General features: G+C 45.3%; 1 protein-coding gene across 1 annotated transcript; it reads right to left on the reverse strand.

The window, feature by feature from the left end:
• Positions 1-29: 29 nt before the first annotated feature.
• Positions 30-11,510, reverse strand: KDELR2 (KDEL endoplasmic reticulum protein retention receptor 2). The gene is made up of 5 exons (XM_042828067.1): positions 11,321-11,510; positions 5,669-5,769; positions 3,214-3,372; positions 1,994-2,246; positions 30-1,246 (listed from the first exon to the last, which is right to left on the reverse strand). The coding sequence occupies exons 1-5, from the start codon at positions 11,409-11,411 to the stop codon at positions 1,212-1,214; spliced, it is 639 nt and encodes a 212-aa protein (XP_042684001.1). The 5' UTR covers positions 11,412-11,510; the 3' UTR covers positions 30-1,211.
• Positions 11,511-13,469: the final 1,959 nt, after the last annotated feature.

Here is a 13,469-nt window from a genome sequence, read left to right on the forward strand (position 1 = left end):
AAGTTAATTCAAGAATAATAACAGTAACATTTTCACCATTTCATAAAGTGTTTATTGAGGATGGTAACACAGGATAAATCATGCAACAGCTCAGTAAAAAAAGGGAATCATTTAAAGGATAAAGAATGGTAACTGGTGCTGCTGATTTTGGAAAGTCTATTAAAAAAATATTAGTTGTCCAAAAGTGACATCAAAAACCACTTGAAGCTGAACATGGATGTTGCTCATACAGCACTCATTAAAAAGAAAATGTAGATATTGTTTAAAAATGATCACCTACAGATTACTGTAATCAACAACTTACAAGCCTCCCATTTCTATAGCTGCAGTGGTGTCGCAGGGCTGTACTTCCAGGCCACTTTACCTCCTTTTCCAGAACAAAGAATACAGTTACAAGCATTTGCCACTAAGCAACATAACCAAAACTCTCAGTCTTCACAACCTGCACTGCCAAGTGCTATCATCGTTGGGATTACCTTCCCAAACATCATGGCAAAACAGGAAAGGCCAATTTCTCACGGCCACAAGATTTCCTTACTGCCCTCTTGCCATCAGCCTGTTTTAGAAGGAGGACAACTACAGAATGTGACTGCTCCCCTTCTGGCACCAACATACACTTTAAACAACGAACTCCACGTCAGCAGATGGCACAAGGATTGGGCACCAGCACATCACATCAAACATTGGTGGTTTTAGATTTAAGTTGACATATATTCACCTTTTGGAAAAAATAAATATAGTGGAATGAAAACTGAATCAAAGGGAAAGAACAAATGACTACCATCCATCAAGGATGCACATGTTTGTGCACTGAAAAAAAAAAAAGAAAAAAAAAAAATCAGTAATTTCAAAGAAATTCTTGAAAATTAAGAAAAAGTTTGCACTTTTTTCCTGGTCATAAACAATCTCACAAAAATCTCACTTTTGGAATTATTCCAATTGAAACCATACACTGAATTTATTAATACAGTATAAGTTTCTTTATGTAAAAAATCTTTATACATAGTAATAAAAAAGATAAAGGCAAGATGCATCAAACAGAAATCTGCTGGTTGTTTTTCCTCCGTTCTTACAGAGCCGCTGATGACTACCTGCACTATAAAGAGCTGTGTTTCTGACTTTCTGTCTCAAGCATCTTCACCTTTGCTTGTGATAAGGATTGTTCTGTCCAAGCATCCAAAAGGACAGATGCTGGTGATGTTTTTTGGCACTTACGCTGGCAAACTGAGCTTCTTTCCCTTGAGTACTGTAGGAAAAGAAAAATTAAAAAGTTAGCAATACAAACATGTGACCAAGAAACACAACCATTAGAACTTCAGAGCGATCAAAACCTTCTGGTCACTTTGGTAGAACAGGTACACTGCCCTTAGTTCTCCCAAACTTGCTTCTCTACTCAATACAGATGAGCGAAACGACAATGAAGTCAGAATTCCAGCCCTGCCCTCTCACAGCACCCTGGCATTCTCACTTTCCAGCATCACTGGACATGCTATCCCATAACTGCAGTTTTTCAGAGTAATGACTAACACCACATCTACATAGTTTTGTGATTATACGATGGATGCTGGAATACCAATGACATCAGAATTAGTAAAAGATCCAACAGAAACAACTGCTTCTATGCTTAGCATCTGCAGACACATACAACCACCTCTGGGCTCCAATAGTATTAAAATGCCGTAGGAAGTTGTCTGTAAGTGTAACACCTGCACAAAAAGTACTCTGTCAGTAGAAGTATGAGGATCATGCTTGTTGACAGAGAAAACTGCAACCTGTATTTAGTCATACTTATTTTCACATTTGTCAATAAAATTCAGACTGTTTACACATTTATCTCCGAACTTGTAGAATGTGTTCCTGATAAATCTAAACAGATTACAGAAATAACTTGCATACAGAATTAATAACTATGCAGTAATGTCTATGAAGCGGATATGCAGCTGCATAGTGCTACATTTCGTTACCTGCAGCTGCAAGTTATCACACTACTCACCTTTTGTAACGTACAAATAGAAGAAGTCACAGTAAAGAACAGTCTGGACCACACCAGCAACAACCGCGATGAGGTCAAAAAATCCCTCAAAATAGTAGCGCCAAATCCAGTTGACCAAGTACAAGGCACGGTACAGACCCAGGAAGAAAAGGTAGTGAGTAGTGATGGTCTCCGCTTCCCCAGTTTTGCTGATCATAAAGAGCTGGGGGAGAATGGCGACAGATTCAAGGTAAATGGAGAAAGTCCACAATATCTGGAACGAAAAAAACAACACAGATTATTCAACTGTCACACCGTTAACAGAAGCACAGCAGGTATCCAAACTGCCTTCTCATTCCTATCAACCAAAATCACTCTACTGGGAACAGGCACAGTGCTCTGACTACCCTTGATACAGTAAAAAAAATAAATTAAAGCTTCATAATCAGCCCTGGAATGGTACAAGTAACAAGCCTTCAGACACCACTCTCCCAATATGTGGGGAGCTTGCTGATACAAGTTTACCCATCTATCAGTTCAGGATATGCAGCACCATTAAATACAGCTCACAATGCTGCTGCTCTGAAAAGCTGTGTGGAAGATGAAGTCCTTCTTCTTCCCCATTCTTCTAAAATTTTAAATCAATTGATTGGTTGAAGGAATGAATGAAGGCAGTACAAAATTTAAAACAATATCTCAAAATGTTGCTCAAATTCTTTTGCTAGTTAAACCATGCAATTCCAGTAAATATAATAAGATCAGTCCACTTAAAAAAAGCATATAAAGATATCTCTATTCTGGGAAAACACTGACCTGAACTCTGTAGTACATATTCCTTTTCTGACAGAAGAACATGTAGCTGCATCTCAAACATAACAGTCCCTTCTAACACTATGCTACTTGTGTTTCTACAAAAGGTAACAAGTATTAAAACTTCTTTTGGTTTCACCAGGGGGCACCAACGACTCACATTCTGGGTTATTTCCTTAACAAACATAACAAAAGGAGGGATTTTTTGAATTTGAGCGTCAAGACAGCTTTCTGCTTAATAAAATACTCAATAACATTAGTCTCCCAAAGTGCTTTAAGTTCTCTGTGACAACTAGACGGTAAAGATGCATTACAGAATTGGCCTGGACCTACTAAACACAGGCATCTTTCATTCTGCTAAAAAACATTCACCGTCATGTACTACAGATCTTGGAAAATAAAGTGCAACCTCCTGCCCATAACCAACTCACCTCCAGAGGAGAGAAGTCATGATTGACAAGAAACGAGAGTCCACCAACAGGAACTATCAGAAACTCCACCCTGAACGTATCATGGTTTCCATCATAGGTGGCCTTAAATTTCATGTAGATCAGGTACACGGTGGCATACGAGCAGGCAATGTAGATAAGCTAAAGAGTGAGGAAAGAAAAAGAAATACCCACAAGGTTGCAGGATTACATTAAACCCACTGAACAAAGCTATTCCCAGGTACTAGGAGGAATAAGCTGTCTTTTTCAGTTTGTATTTTTTGCTTACATGCAATTTCAATTTCATGCCATGTGGTGGTATTTAGCTTTTCTCAGCAGGGAATAATTCAAAACCAATGAGCCAATGATGTTTTAAAGTGTCACCTTGCCTCTGGATGAAGCGACTGTCAGAAGTTTCTTCCTGTCAGAGCTCATTCCTTGAGTAGAAACAACTGCAGCACCGACTGGAAAAGGAAGACTGCTTCTGCTACTGCAAGGGCAGCAGCGGCTCCAACACTGAAGCTACGTATCTATGTGTGCATACATACAGTAGGGAGAGCTCTTTTTTTTTTTAATTCAAAAAGTTTAGGGGTGTGGTGGCTCATGTGGCAATTATAAAGGTACTGAATGAAGCCCCACCTCAACTCAGCTATGTAACATAAAACAAAACAGCTCATCTGATTTACAGCTTTAAACATCTCCTACATCTGCAGAGCCAGTGTTCTCTGAAACCAACAGGCCATGAAACCAAAAGCTAAAAGACTGCCAGAAGCACTGAAGAGGAACTCAGTTTCAATTTCAGTTGATGTCAAACCTTACCATTTTTAATTGTTACAGCACAGCAGACTTTATACTTATTCCCCATGGGACAGGTAAGTAGCCTTATTTTACAGGTAAGTAATCAGAATCAGAGATAATACCTCACTTCCTGAAGGGCACTCTGCCATCACCAGGACAATTTAGTACAATACATTAGACAGTCTAGCATCTGCCTCAGTTTCACCATAAAGAAAAATGTTCCAAAAACCTAATTATATTTGGTATAGGACATTCACAATGGAAAAGAAACAGATTTAATCAAACAAAACAACAGTAAAATCATAGCTTGCAGGTGGCACAGTCTCCCCACGGCAGCGCTCACAGCCCCAGGGTGCTGGACTTCCAAGAGTGTTTGGACAACACTTCAGACATGGGGTTTGGTTTTGGGGGATCCTGAGTGGAGGGAGGATCTGGATGCGACAATCCCTGTGGGTCCCTTCCAACTTAGGATGTTCTGTGATTCTATGGCAAGATACCACATCTAAGGAATCCCTACCCCAACTGTAGGCTAATGATAATTGGTGCAGTCAGAGAAGGCACTAAGAAGTGCCAGTGAACCCCAGCCCATCCCTGAGAGTTACTTAGTAAGAACAGTATATTCTGTGGCACTCAAAGTTTCCAGAGCCACCAAAATAAAAGAAATGCAGCCTACACTCAAAGGTACTATGAGAAATGAACTGTGTGATACGTAATGCTACAAACCACAAAAACTGAAGTCTGCAAGTCAGGAAGAAAGGCAGTTAGTACCAACTTGCTTATACACCCAGAGCACAGAACGAACTCATACTTTTTATATACCCAATGACTACTTCCAGATAAGCACATTTCAAGCTGGTACCTACAGTTTAATTAATACTGCTTTAAAAAAGAAAACACAAGCAACAACAAGAAAACAGAAACACAAAACCAAACCTGAAGGAAATTCTGAAGCAAGTTCCCTTAATTCTTCAGTATTATCCATATTATTAACTATCTAGCCTTTCCTTCTGGTAAAGTTACATTATCCTCTAAACTAAACTGAACTAAACTAAAACTGAAAAGCATCACAAAAATCCTAGAATAAAAGAAGTGGATTACAGTGTCTGTTGTGGTGCCACCAATGCCAAACAAGCTGTACTCTTCCAGTCTGCTGCTTTATTTTCTTGTACTGGGCATCAGTATTTGCAGAAATAGAGCCAACAAAACCGAATCTGGGCTGACTAACGTTCAGTTGACAAGCACAGGGGTATAAATCAGATGGAAGCCACATTCTTGAAGTGAACTCCTGAAAACTTCTGATCAGCTTCTGACAAAATGTTAGCAGCAATTCTAGCTACACGCTTCGAATACCAGTTTCCCTTGTAGAAAGAGATTTTTCTTTAGCCTTTTCTAACGTCTCAAATGAGAAATACAATTTATTTAAACCATTTTTGCCAAGGGCTTTTTTTTCAATAACCAAAGAGGCATTTGTTGTAAATGTCACAGTCCCCACTCAAAGTTTTAAAATAACTGCATGCAGAGTGCAGAAAGAGAGTTTCAAGTCCATTTTCCACACTGTTTACCCAACTACACAGTGGGCATTTAAAGATGCCTCACTTCATAAAGTTATGCATGCTGCATGCAGCAATAGCAGCTTTTCTGACTTTCCAGTATACTCTACCTTCATAGATGTGTTATACAATGAAATGAATGAAGTGAAGAGGTCCAGATAGCGGGTAGTGAAGACCAGTGCAAACAGAAGCTGGCTTTTCCCAGAAATACCTAAAGCAATAAAGGAAATAATTAATTATTTTAAAACACTTGATGCCAAGGCTGAGGAAGAATATATCCCTTATTTCTATGCAAGTTGATCACAAAATTAAGACAGAATCTGAGTTTCCAGAGCAAAGCTGTACGAACAGAACTGCACGTTCACCTCCTTCAGCAGCTCAGCTGTAAGTTACCTACACATTACTGTACTGGAAAAGTTGCTAGCACTACTTAGAAGTCACTCACAGTAGCCTCTATTTTCTCCAGAGCTATGAGCTGCTTGTTCTGCATTATCCTTGGGCAGCACACAGCAAGGCTGCACTAGTGCTCAACCCCCAGTGTTACCAAGAGGTATCTCTACCTGGAATGATGCAAGTACCACAGACCCAGAGATGACCAGGAAGTGTGCTAGCACCAGTTGTGTGGCTTTAAAGGAACTGTCTGATGTGAAGACTCAAGGTAATTCAATTCTGAATCGCAACTGGCCAAATGGCAGGAAAAAAAAATTAAATAATCAAAAATAGATGTAACTACATAAAAGTATTTAAAAAGGATCACGAGCTGAAGTAACAACCACCTACACAGCCTCTTCAAAGCACCTTTCAGCTTCAGGCCAAAGCCCAGATGCCAGCCCCAGTACTTTGGCCACTCAAGTTTCTGCAGCCAGCGACAACCACAGCACCACTGACTGACTGAACACCCCACAAAAGTTCTGCATCATCAACCACTAAAAGCTTCTGAAGACTGAAGAGAAGCATCATTCCCTAACACTGATGTAAAGCCACCAAGCTTTTATCTTGCTGTTCCAATTATTCTTGTTTTCAGTCACCCAGGGTGAAAATAGATTAATTTGTTTAGCTAAGCACACAAACATTGCTCAGGAAAACAAGACAGGGAAAAACATTCTCTAGAGAAGGTTATGAAGCAAGGCTGAAAATCCTTTTTGCCTTTATACAGTGATATTTCTGATAATGGTTTTATTAACAGTGCCACAAAACAACTAAAAAGCATGCGACACGCTATGGTTTCACCTTGATTAATGCTTCAAAAACACTAAGCTGCCACAAATGAAGGGACTGGATATTTATACATGAAGTGCAGGAATGGCTGAAACTGTAACAGTTAGGAAGGTATTTGTTTGCAGCACTGTACCTGCACCGTAAGCCACGTTAGGTGAGCCTTACCTGGTGTTTACATAATAGCCCCCAGTGGTCAATAAGTACAGCAAACAGCAAGACCCCAAAAACTCATTGTGGGGACTGAAAGCAACCACACAAAAGCCCCAGTTAAAAAGAACAGCAGCAAAAAACAGCCACCAAACTTTTCCAAAGTTAAGACAGCAGTTCATCTGACATTTCTGAACCCCAACAAGGCAGCAGCCTGCAGCAGTGCTCGCAGCAGCCCTCCAGACAGGACAGGCCTGGCCCACAGTCCTGGAGTGCACAGCCTCCAGCCCATGCCATATCACCATGTGCAACATCAGGGTATTTCACGTGGTGTTTTCTTTTAGTTACTGACCACACACAGCAATACAGAGCGTTTCAAACACATTTATTACTGGCCACTGCTGTATGTTTGGATCCAGGTGTGTTGTCACGTAAATACAAATGCGATAATGGAATACATGTGACAAATCCCCCTCAACAAGTGCAGCCTCATCTCCCTCTAGAATCAAGAAGTTGCTGTTTTTATGAATGCTTTCAGTATTACAGACTTTTGAATCTTGAGAATAGCCGGGAGTTCTGGAAACACACCACAAAACCAAGGCTGAATGGATTTCCAAGGTAAGTAGGGCAGAGCAGGCGAGGTCCAGAGTTCAGACCAAAGGCCCGCATGGCGCAGGAGGGCTGGGTGGGAGCTGAGCTCTGTGCCATGAGCACAGCTGAGATCCACACCACGAGCAGAGCTGCAGGACATGAGTGAACACTGCACTGATGGCTCTGATGACCAGACTATCACTACACCAGCACACTGCTGGCTGACAGCTGTGACACACAAACCACACTGTCATTCTCCTCCTGCTCCTTTCATTTCCACAAACATTACCTAGTTCTGGAATAACCACATGCATTACCATTCCCTCTTTTCCCAAAGCCTTGGGCTCAAATTTTCACCTCTCCTTTTTATTTTATCTTCACGCACTGAAAAACTTCAATTCCTGCTTCCAAGCTTGGCTAAAAGCCCCCAGCAGCCCTGCTGCCAGGCCAAAGCACAGCAGCATCCACCGCAGCTCGCTCCTGCAGGGCTGGCAGCTATGGAGGCACTGCAGGGCACTCGGCTACTGCACGGCCATGAAAGATACGGGCTGAAGCTTTTCTAAGGAAGGCCAACTTTTTGTCATGGAGCCCTCAGAGCCTTTTTAAAGAACTTAATAAAAGCCAGCTAGTTCAGCATGAAGTCTGCATCAGCCACAGAACCACAACTCCTCTGGGTCTGCTAAAGAAATACTAACCAACCTAACTCTAAATTCAAATTCTATTGACCAAAAGGCAAAACTTTCCTTCAGAAAGATAAATGAAATTCCAGACCTACCTAAAACAGTATTTTCTGAGAAAACATAGACAAACTGGCAATAGCCTATGGCAAAGTACTGTGTAAAACCTTCAGCTTAATGTATGGTGCTGTCCATAGCAGATACTTGAAATTATGAGACAGCTCCATGGCCCAGCAAAAGCATTACACATTCATTATCTGCACTACTTTTTTTCCAGACGATTCAGCATATAATTTGCTGCAGGTCACCTTTAACACTTGACAAATGACACTGAGAGAAGCAAATCAATTCCCAGGCAGTAATTCACAGCACAAACAATCTAATTTAACTTGGAACAAATTAGAAAATACAGTCTGACCATGACAACGTGTGAAAGCAGACTATTCTTCAAGTCTCACAAATTCCCTAATTACAACACTAGAGTCAATAACACGTTAGCTGCAGCATTCTCCATTGCTCCCAGTAATTATTTCCGAGGTGCTGGTTGGAGTGGTGAGCGTTTTCCCCACTCCTCAATGCAAAAGCTCAAACAAGCAGTCATGCAAAAAGCTGTCACCCTGCCAACTGTGAAATCACAACTTGATTTGCTTTTGCCTCGTTATCTGTTCAGCGTACTGACCGAATTAGGAAAAATAAAGAGATAACTGTCTAACACTGACGATGCAGGGAGCTTCACGGCACAGCCCTGCTCCAAAGGAAGCAGGAGCAGTGTCTCCCTCCCCCAGAAAGCAGCGTGCAGTGCGGGCCGCCTGGCTCCAGCTGCTCTCACAGGCCTCCAGCTCTGCCTAACAAAGGCTGCAGGCTCACACAGATGCAGCGAGACGCAGAGCCGGCACCATGCGGCTGGTAGCTCTTCATGGATCACAGCCTACGATTTAGCAATCACTTAGAGGCCTCAATTTATTTTCTAAGCTCCTACTGCCAGGGAAATGCACGGTTAAAGCACCTGCTGGTCTGCTCAGTCTCCTCAGTCACCAATACCCCCAAGGTGTAATTTTATTTAATTTATGAACTGTTCAACTGACCACACATCCGAATCACAGAAAGCCCTCTAACAATGGCAGCTAGCCCGAACCGAACACCAACTGGCAACCATTTAGGGGTCGCTGTTGTGGACTTTACAAACACGTTCTGGGTAAATATATTTATAATGCCTTTATTCACAGAAATGACAGCTGACAACCAGAAGCTTCCACAGGTAGCAGCCCCAAAGCAAAACCCAGGCTCTTCCAAGGCACTGCTCTCCTTCCAGCCAGCTCGTCAGCTCCCCAGTGCTAATGCCGCAGAAGAGAAATGGATCTGGATTACTCCTAAGAATTCAGGCAGAACTAGAATACACGAAGCAACAATCTCACACAAACAAATCCACATTTCAGCATTCAGCTGAGGAAGGTGAATGAATCACTGTTTCAGCTGAATGAGTGCAGGCATACAGCTGTGTCAGAAGATGGGAGAGCTGAGGGCCACACAAAATATTTGCCCATCTGCTTCTCTATGCTGGAGAAAACAATACCAAAACCGTGACAAGTAGGATTCCTCTTCCTTACTAACAAATCTCTACCAACAGCAATCCTCAGCCATAACTGACCCAAGAAAAACAATGTCAGAGCACCTTTTGAACAGAAAAGTGGGACTGGGTTACGCTGTACTAGACTGTGAAAATTACCTCACGTCCAAAGGTCACTTACGAGTCTCCTAGCTAAAGTCTCCTAGCTGAACTACTACTCCAATTTTAGCCTTGCACCAGAACTCCTCATTTCCCTACTTCAGTCTATAAGATATTACTCCCCAGCTCATTAACCCTTGGTTGGTTGCAACTCTGACAGCATTTCTTATGTGTGGCAGAAGACAGAACACCACATTAGGGCTGGAGGCCAGATGCTCTCCTGTCAGAAAGGATCATCAGGAAAGACCTCTTGGGCTCCTTGGCCGCAAAAGTGACATCCTCTGACAGCACCCTATTTAAACGGTACAGTCATTTACTCGATGTATTTTGTTGTTAGAAATCACACAAAAAAAATACTGCTATAAACCAAAGCTGTTCATCTACCGTGATTTTTCTTTTGCACTATCAAGCGGTTAGCAATAAGTGACCTGATTCGGAAGCAGAGAATCCATGCTCCCTCTTACCTGTAAGGTAGCGGAGATTTCATTTCTCCACTCTCAGCTCTCTTGGGCTGCAGCCCAAACCCATCCCTCACAAATACCCACCGACTGAGGAGCAATCGCAGCCCTGCCAGCACCAGACACATCGGGCTGCCCGCCGCTCCTTCCCGCTGCCACGTCACAGCAGGCCGGCAGCACGGAGCGCCGCAGCGCCCAGGCTTTCCCTCCCAGCTCTGCCGCAGCAGCTCGAACGGACCCGCCAGCGGTACGGGTGGCCACGTTATTCTTACTGCAGGAAAACAAAGGGGTGAGCGCGCCGGCTCGCCCTGCACGAATCCCGGAACAGAGAAACTTCAAGATGTGCGAACTGCGAGTCAGCTCGTCGCAGCGTTGCAGCCCGCGGGAGCGCCGCTCGGCTCTGCACGCACAGCAGCACGGCCCCGCCTCGGGAATGGACGGAACGTGCTCCAGCTCCTGCTGAGGGCAGCCCGGGCCCGGCAGCAGTCGCCCCGGCCCGGCTCCCCATTCATTCGGCGCCGGCAGGGCCCTTACATAAAGAAGGAGGTCCCTGTGGGGGGGGCGGTCGAAACAGCGCCGCTCGGGGATTCGAACGAAGAGCTGCGGGCGCCGGGCCCGCAGGGAAACCGCAGCTCCCGCGGGTGCCTCCGCAGACGTGGGGAACACGCGGCTCCCCTCAGCCCACCCTCAGCGAGTGGCCCGGGGCCTTCAGGGCCGCAGGAGGCAGGCGCCAGCGCACCCCGCCGCCTCCCGGGCCCCAAGCAGCCCCGGCCCCGCCGCCCCTCCTCGAGGAAGGAGCAGCCCCTGCAGCGTGGCGGAGCTGAGCCCCGGCCCCTCCCGGCCCCGGCCTGCAGCGAGGAGGCGGCCACGGCGCCCAGCCCTCGACTCGGCCCGGCCTGGCCCCGCCGCGCTCCCCCGGCCAGCCCGACGGCCTCCCGCACGCACCAGCGCAGGAGCGGCTCTTCCATATCTTGAGCAGCAGGATGATGATGGCCGCCAGGTGGGACAAGTCCCCGGTGAGGCGAAAGATGTTCATGGCGACGGAACGGCAGAGCAGCCCGGAGCCGGGGAGCGAAGATGGCGCAAGCTCAGCGGGCACCGAGCGACGTGGCCCGGGGACGTGGCCAGACAGCCACCGCGCCCGGTGCACGCTGGGAAGCGGAGGGAGCGGCCCCGCCGGCCCCGCCCCGCGTCCGCCCGCGGCCGTTAGCGCTGAGGCGGCGCCAGCCGTGCCGGGGGGTGGCGGGAGGCCGCGGTACGGCCGCCCCGCGCGCAGGGCCGGGTGGGCTGCGGGCCTCGCTTTCGCTCCGCGTTCCTCAGGTGCCCTTTAGACGAATAGATTCGAGATTCTTCCTTAGTGGGGGAATGGGCCTGCGCGCCCAGCAGCACTATGAGTGGGAGAAGGAAGTGGCCCTGTAATGCGGCACTCAGACACTGCGGCTGACATTTGATAGCAATTGTTATGTGAAAACAGTGATGGGCCTGGGTCATGCTGAGCAGCCCAGGAGTGCTTACAAATCCTCCAAAAAGAAAAGACAAACAAGAATTGTTCCTTGCACACTAGGGTTTTACGAGTCAGCATCTTTACAGACCTGCGTCCTTGAATCACAGCATCGCTCAGGTTGCAGAAGACCTCTAAGATCACCAACCCCAACGTCACCCCACCATGCCACTGACTTCAGTGCCACATCTCCACAGTTCTTGAACACCTCTAGGGTCAGTGAACCACTTTCTGTACAGCCTGTGCCACTGCCTGACCTCTCCAAGAAGCAATTTTTCCTAATAACCAACCTCAACCTCCCCTGGTGTTCCTTGTCCTATCACTGTTACCTGGAAGCAGAGGCTGGCACCCACCTCACCACAGCCTCTCTTCAGGGAGTTATAGAGAGCCATAAGGTCTCCCCTGAGCCTCCTCCAGAACAAACGATCCTGATTCCCTTAGCCACTCCCTGTAAGATTTGTTTTCCAGATCCTTTACAGCTCCACTGTCCTTCTCTGAACACACTCTATCAGTGTCTTGCAGTGAGGGGCCCAAAACTGAACACAGCACTCGCGCACCCTCACTGTCGCTGAGTACAGAAGGACGATAAACCTCCTGCTCCTGCTGGCCATATTATTTCTGATACAAGCCAGGATGCCTTTGGCCTTCTTGGCCACGTGGGCACACTGCTGGCTCACATTCAGCCTGCTGAAGGAGAATATTGCCATCAAGCATCCAGCCGAAAGAAGGATCTCCTCTGAAAATACTACAGCGATGTCTGTATCAAAATCAGAATAACAAAGAAAGCTAAGACCATTACTACAGACCCTGTATATTTTTACAGAACCACGCTGTGTAAAGACTGCACAAAACTTCCAGGGCTGCAGCTTCCCACCAGAGCTAGCAGCACCGCCATGCTGCACTGACCTGAGGACACAGCTCCCTGTGTTGGCAGTGTGAGGCAGGCCACAGGCAGGACCAGTCTGGCCACAAGCTTTGCCCACAGGGCTAATATAACAGCCCCCTTATTGTACCAGAGACTGCAGTTAGCTGAAAAAAGGGCAAATATGAGAAAGACCCTTAAAGAATTAGGAAAAATACTTGCTTAGTTTTAATTCTTCTCCGAATGTTTTTGTTGGGGTTTCTTTTTCTATTTGAGCTTCTTAGATATGTATTTTTTTATTTTCTAGTTTGCTTTCACTCCCCTCTTCACAGGTTTGTTTTTTCTGTTTCTTTGAAAAGTCTACAAACCTCTCCTTTTGACAGTATTACCAAATGGGTAAAGCCATGATAAACTTGAATCAATAATAAGCTAACTCATTTTACTTTCTTTCCTCTGACAAGCTCTTCAGTTGTTCAGGGCATTCAAGATAGCATATTACTGCTTCCAGAGTAACTAAAAGCAAAGCTACAAGCATTTGAAACGAAAATGTAAAAGTTAACAGGTCTTTTCCACTCCCCATGAAGAGAAGGCCCTATACATTTCAGCCTCAGCTCTGGATCAGAAACTACTCTCAAACAAGAGACATGTTGTCACCGTTGTCTGCAGACCTGGCATACCTCTTCACTTTCTAGTTCCAGCACCTCCTCAACTGAGGAGCTGCAAAAGGAAGT

The sequence above is a fragment of the Centrocercus urophasianus genome, unplaced genomic scaffold (genome assembly GCF_019232065.1).
Source record: "Centrocercus urophasianus isolate 14NV4802_14NV808 unplaced genomic scaffold, USGS_Curo_1.0 seq_29, whole genome shotgun sequence".
NCBI lineage: Eukaryota > Metazoa > Chordata > Aves > Galliformes > Phasianidae > Centrocercus > Centrocercus urophasianus.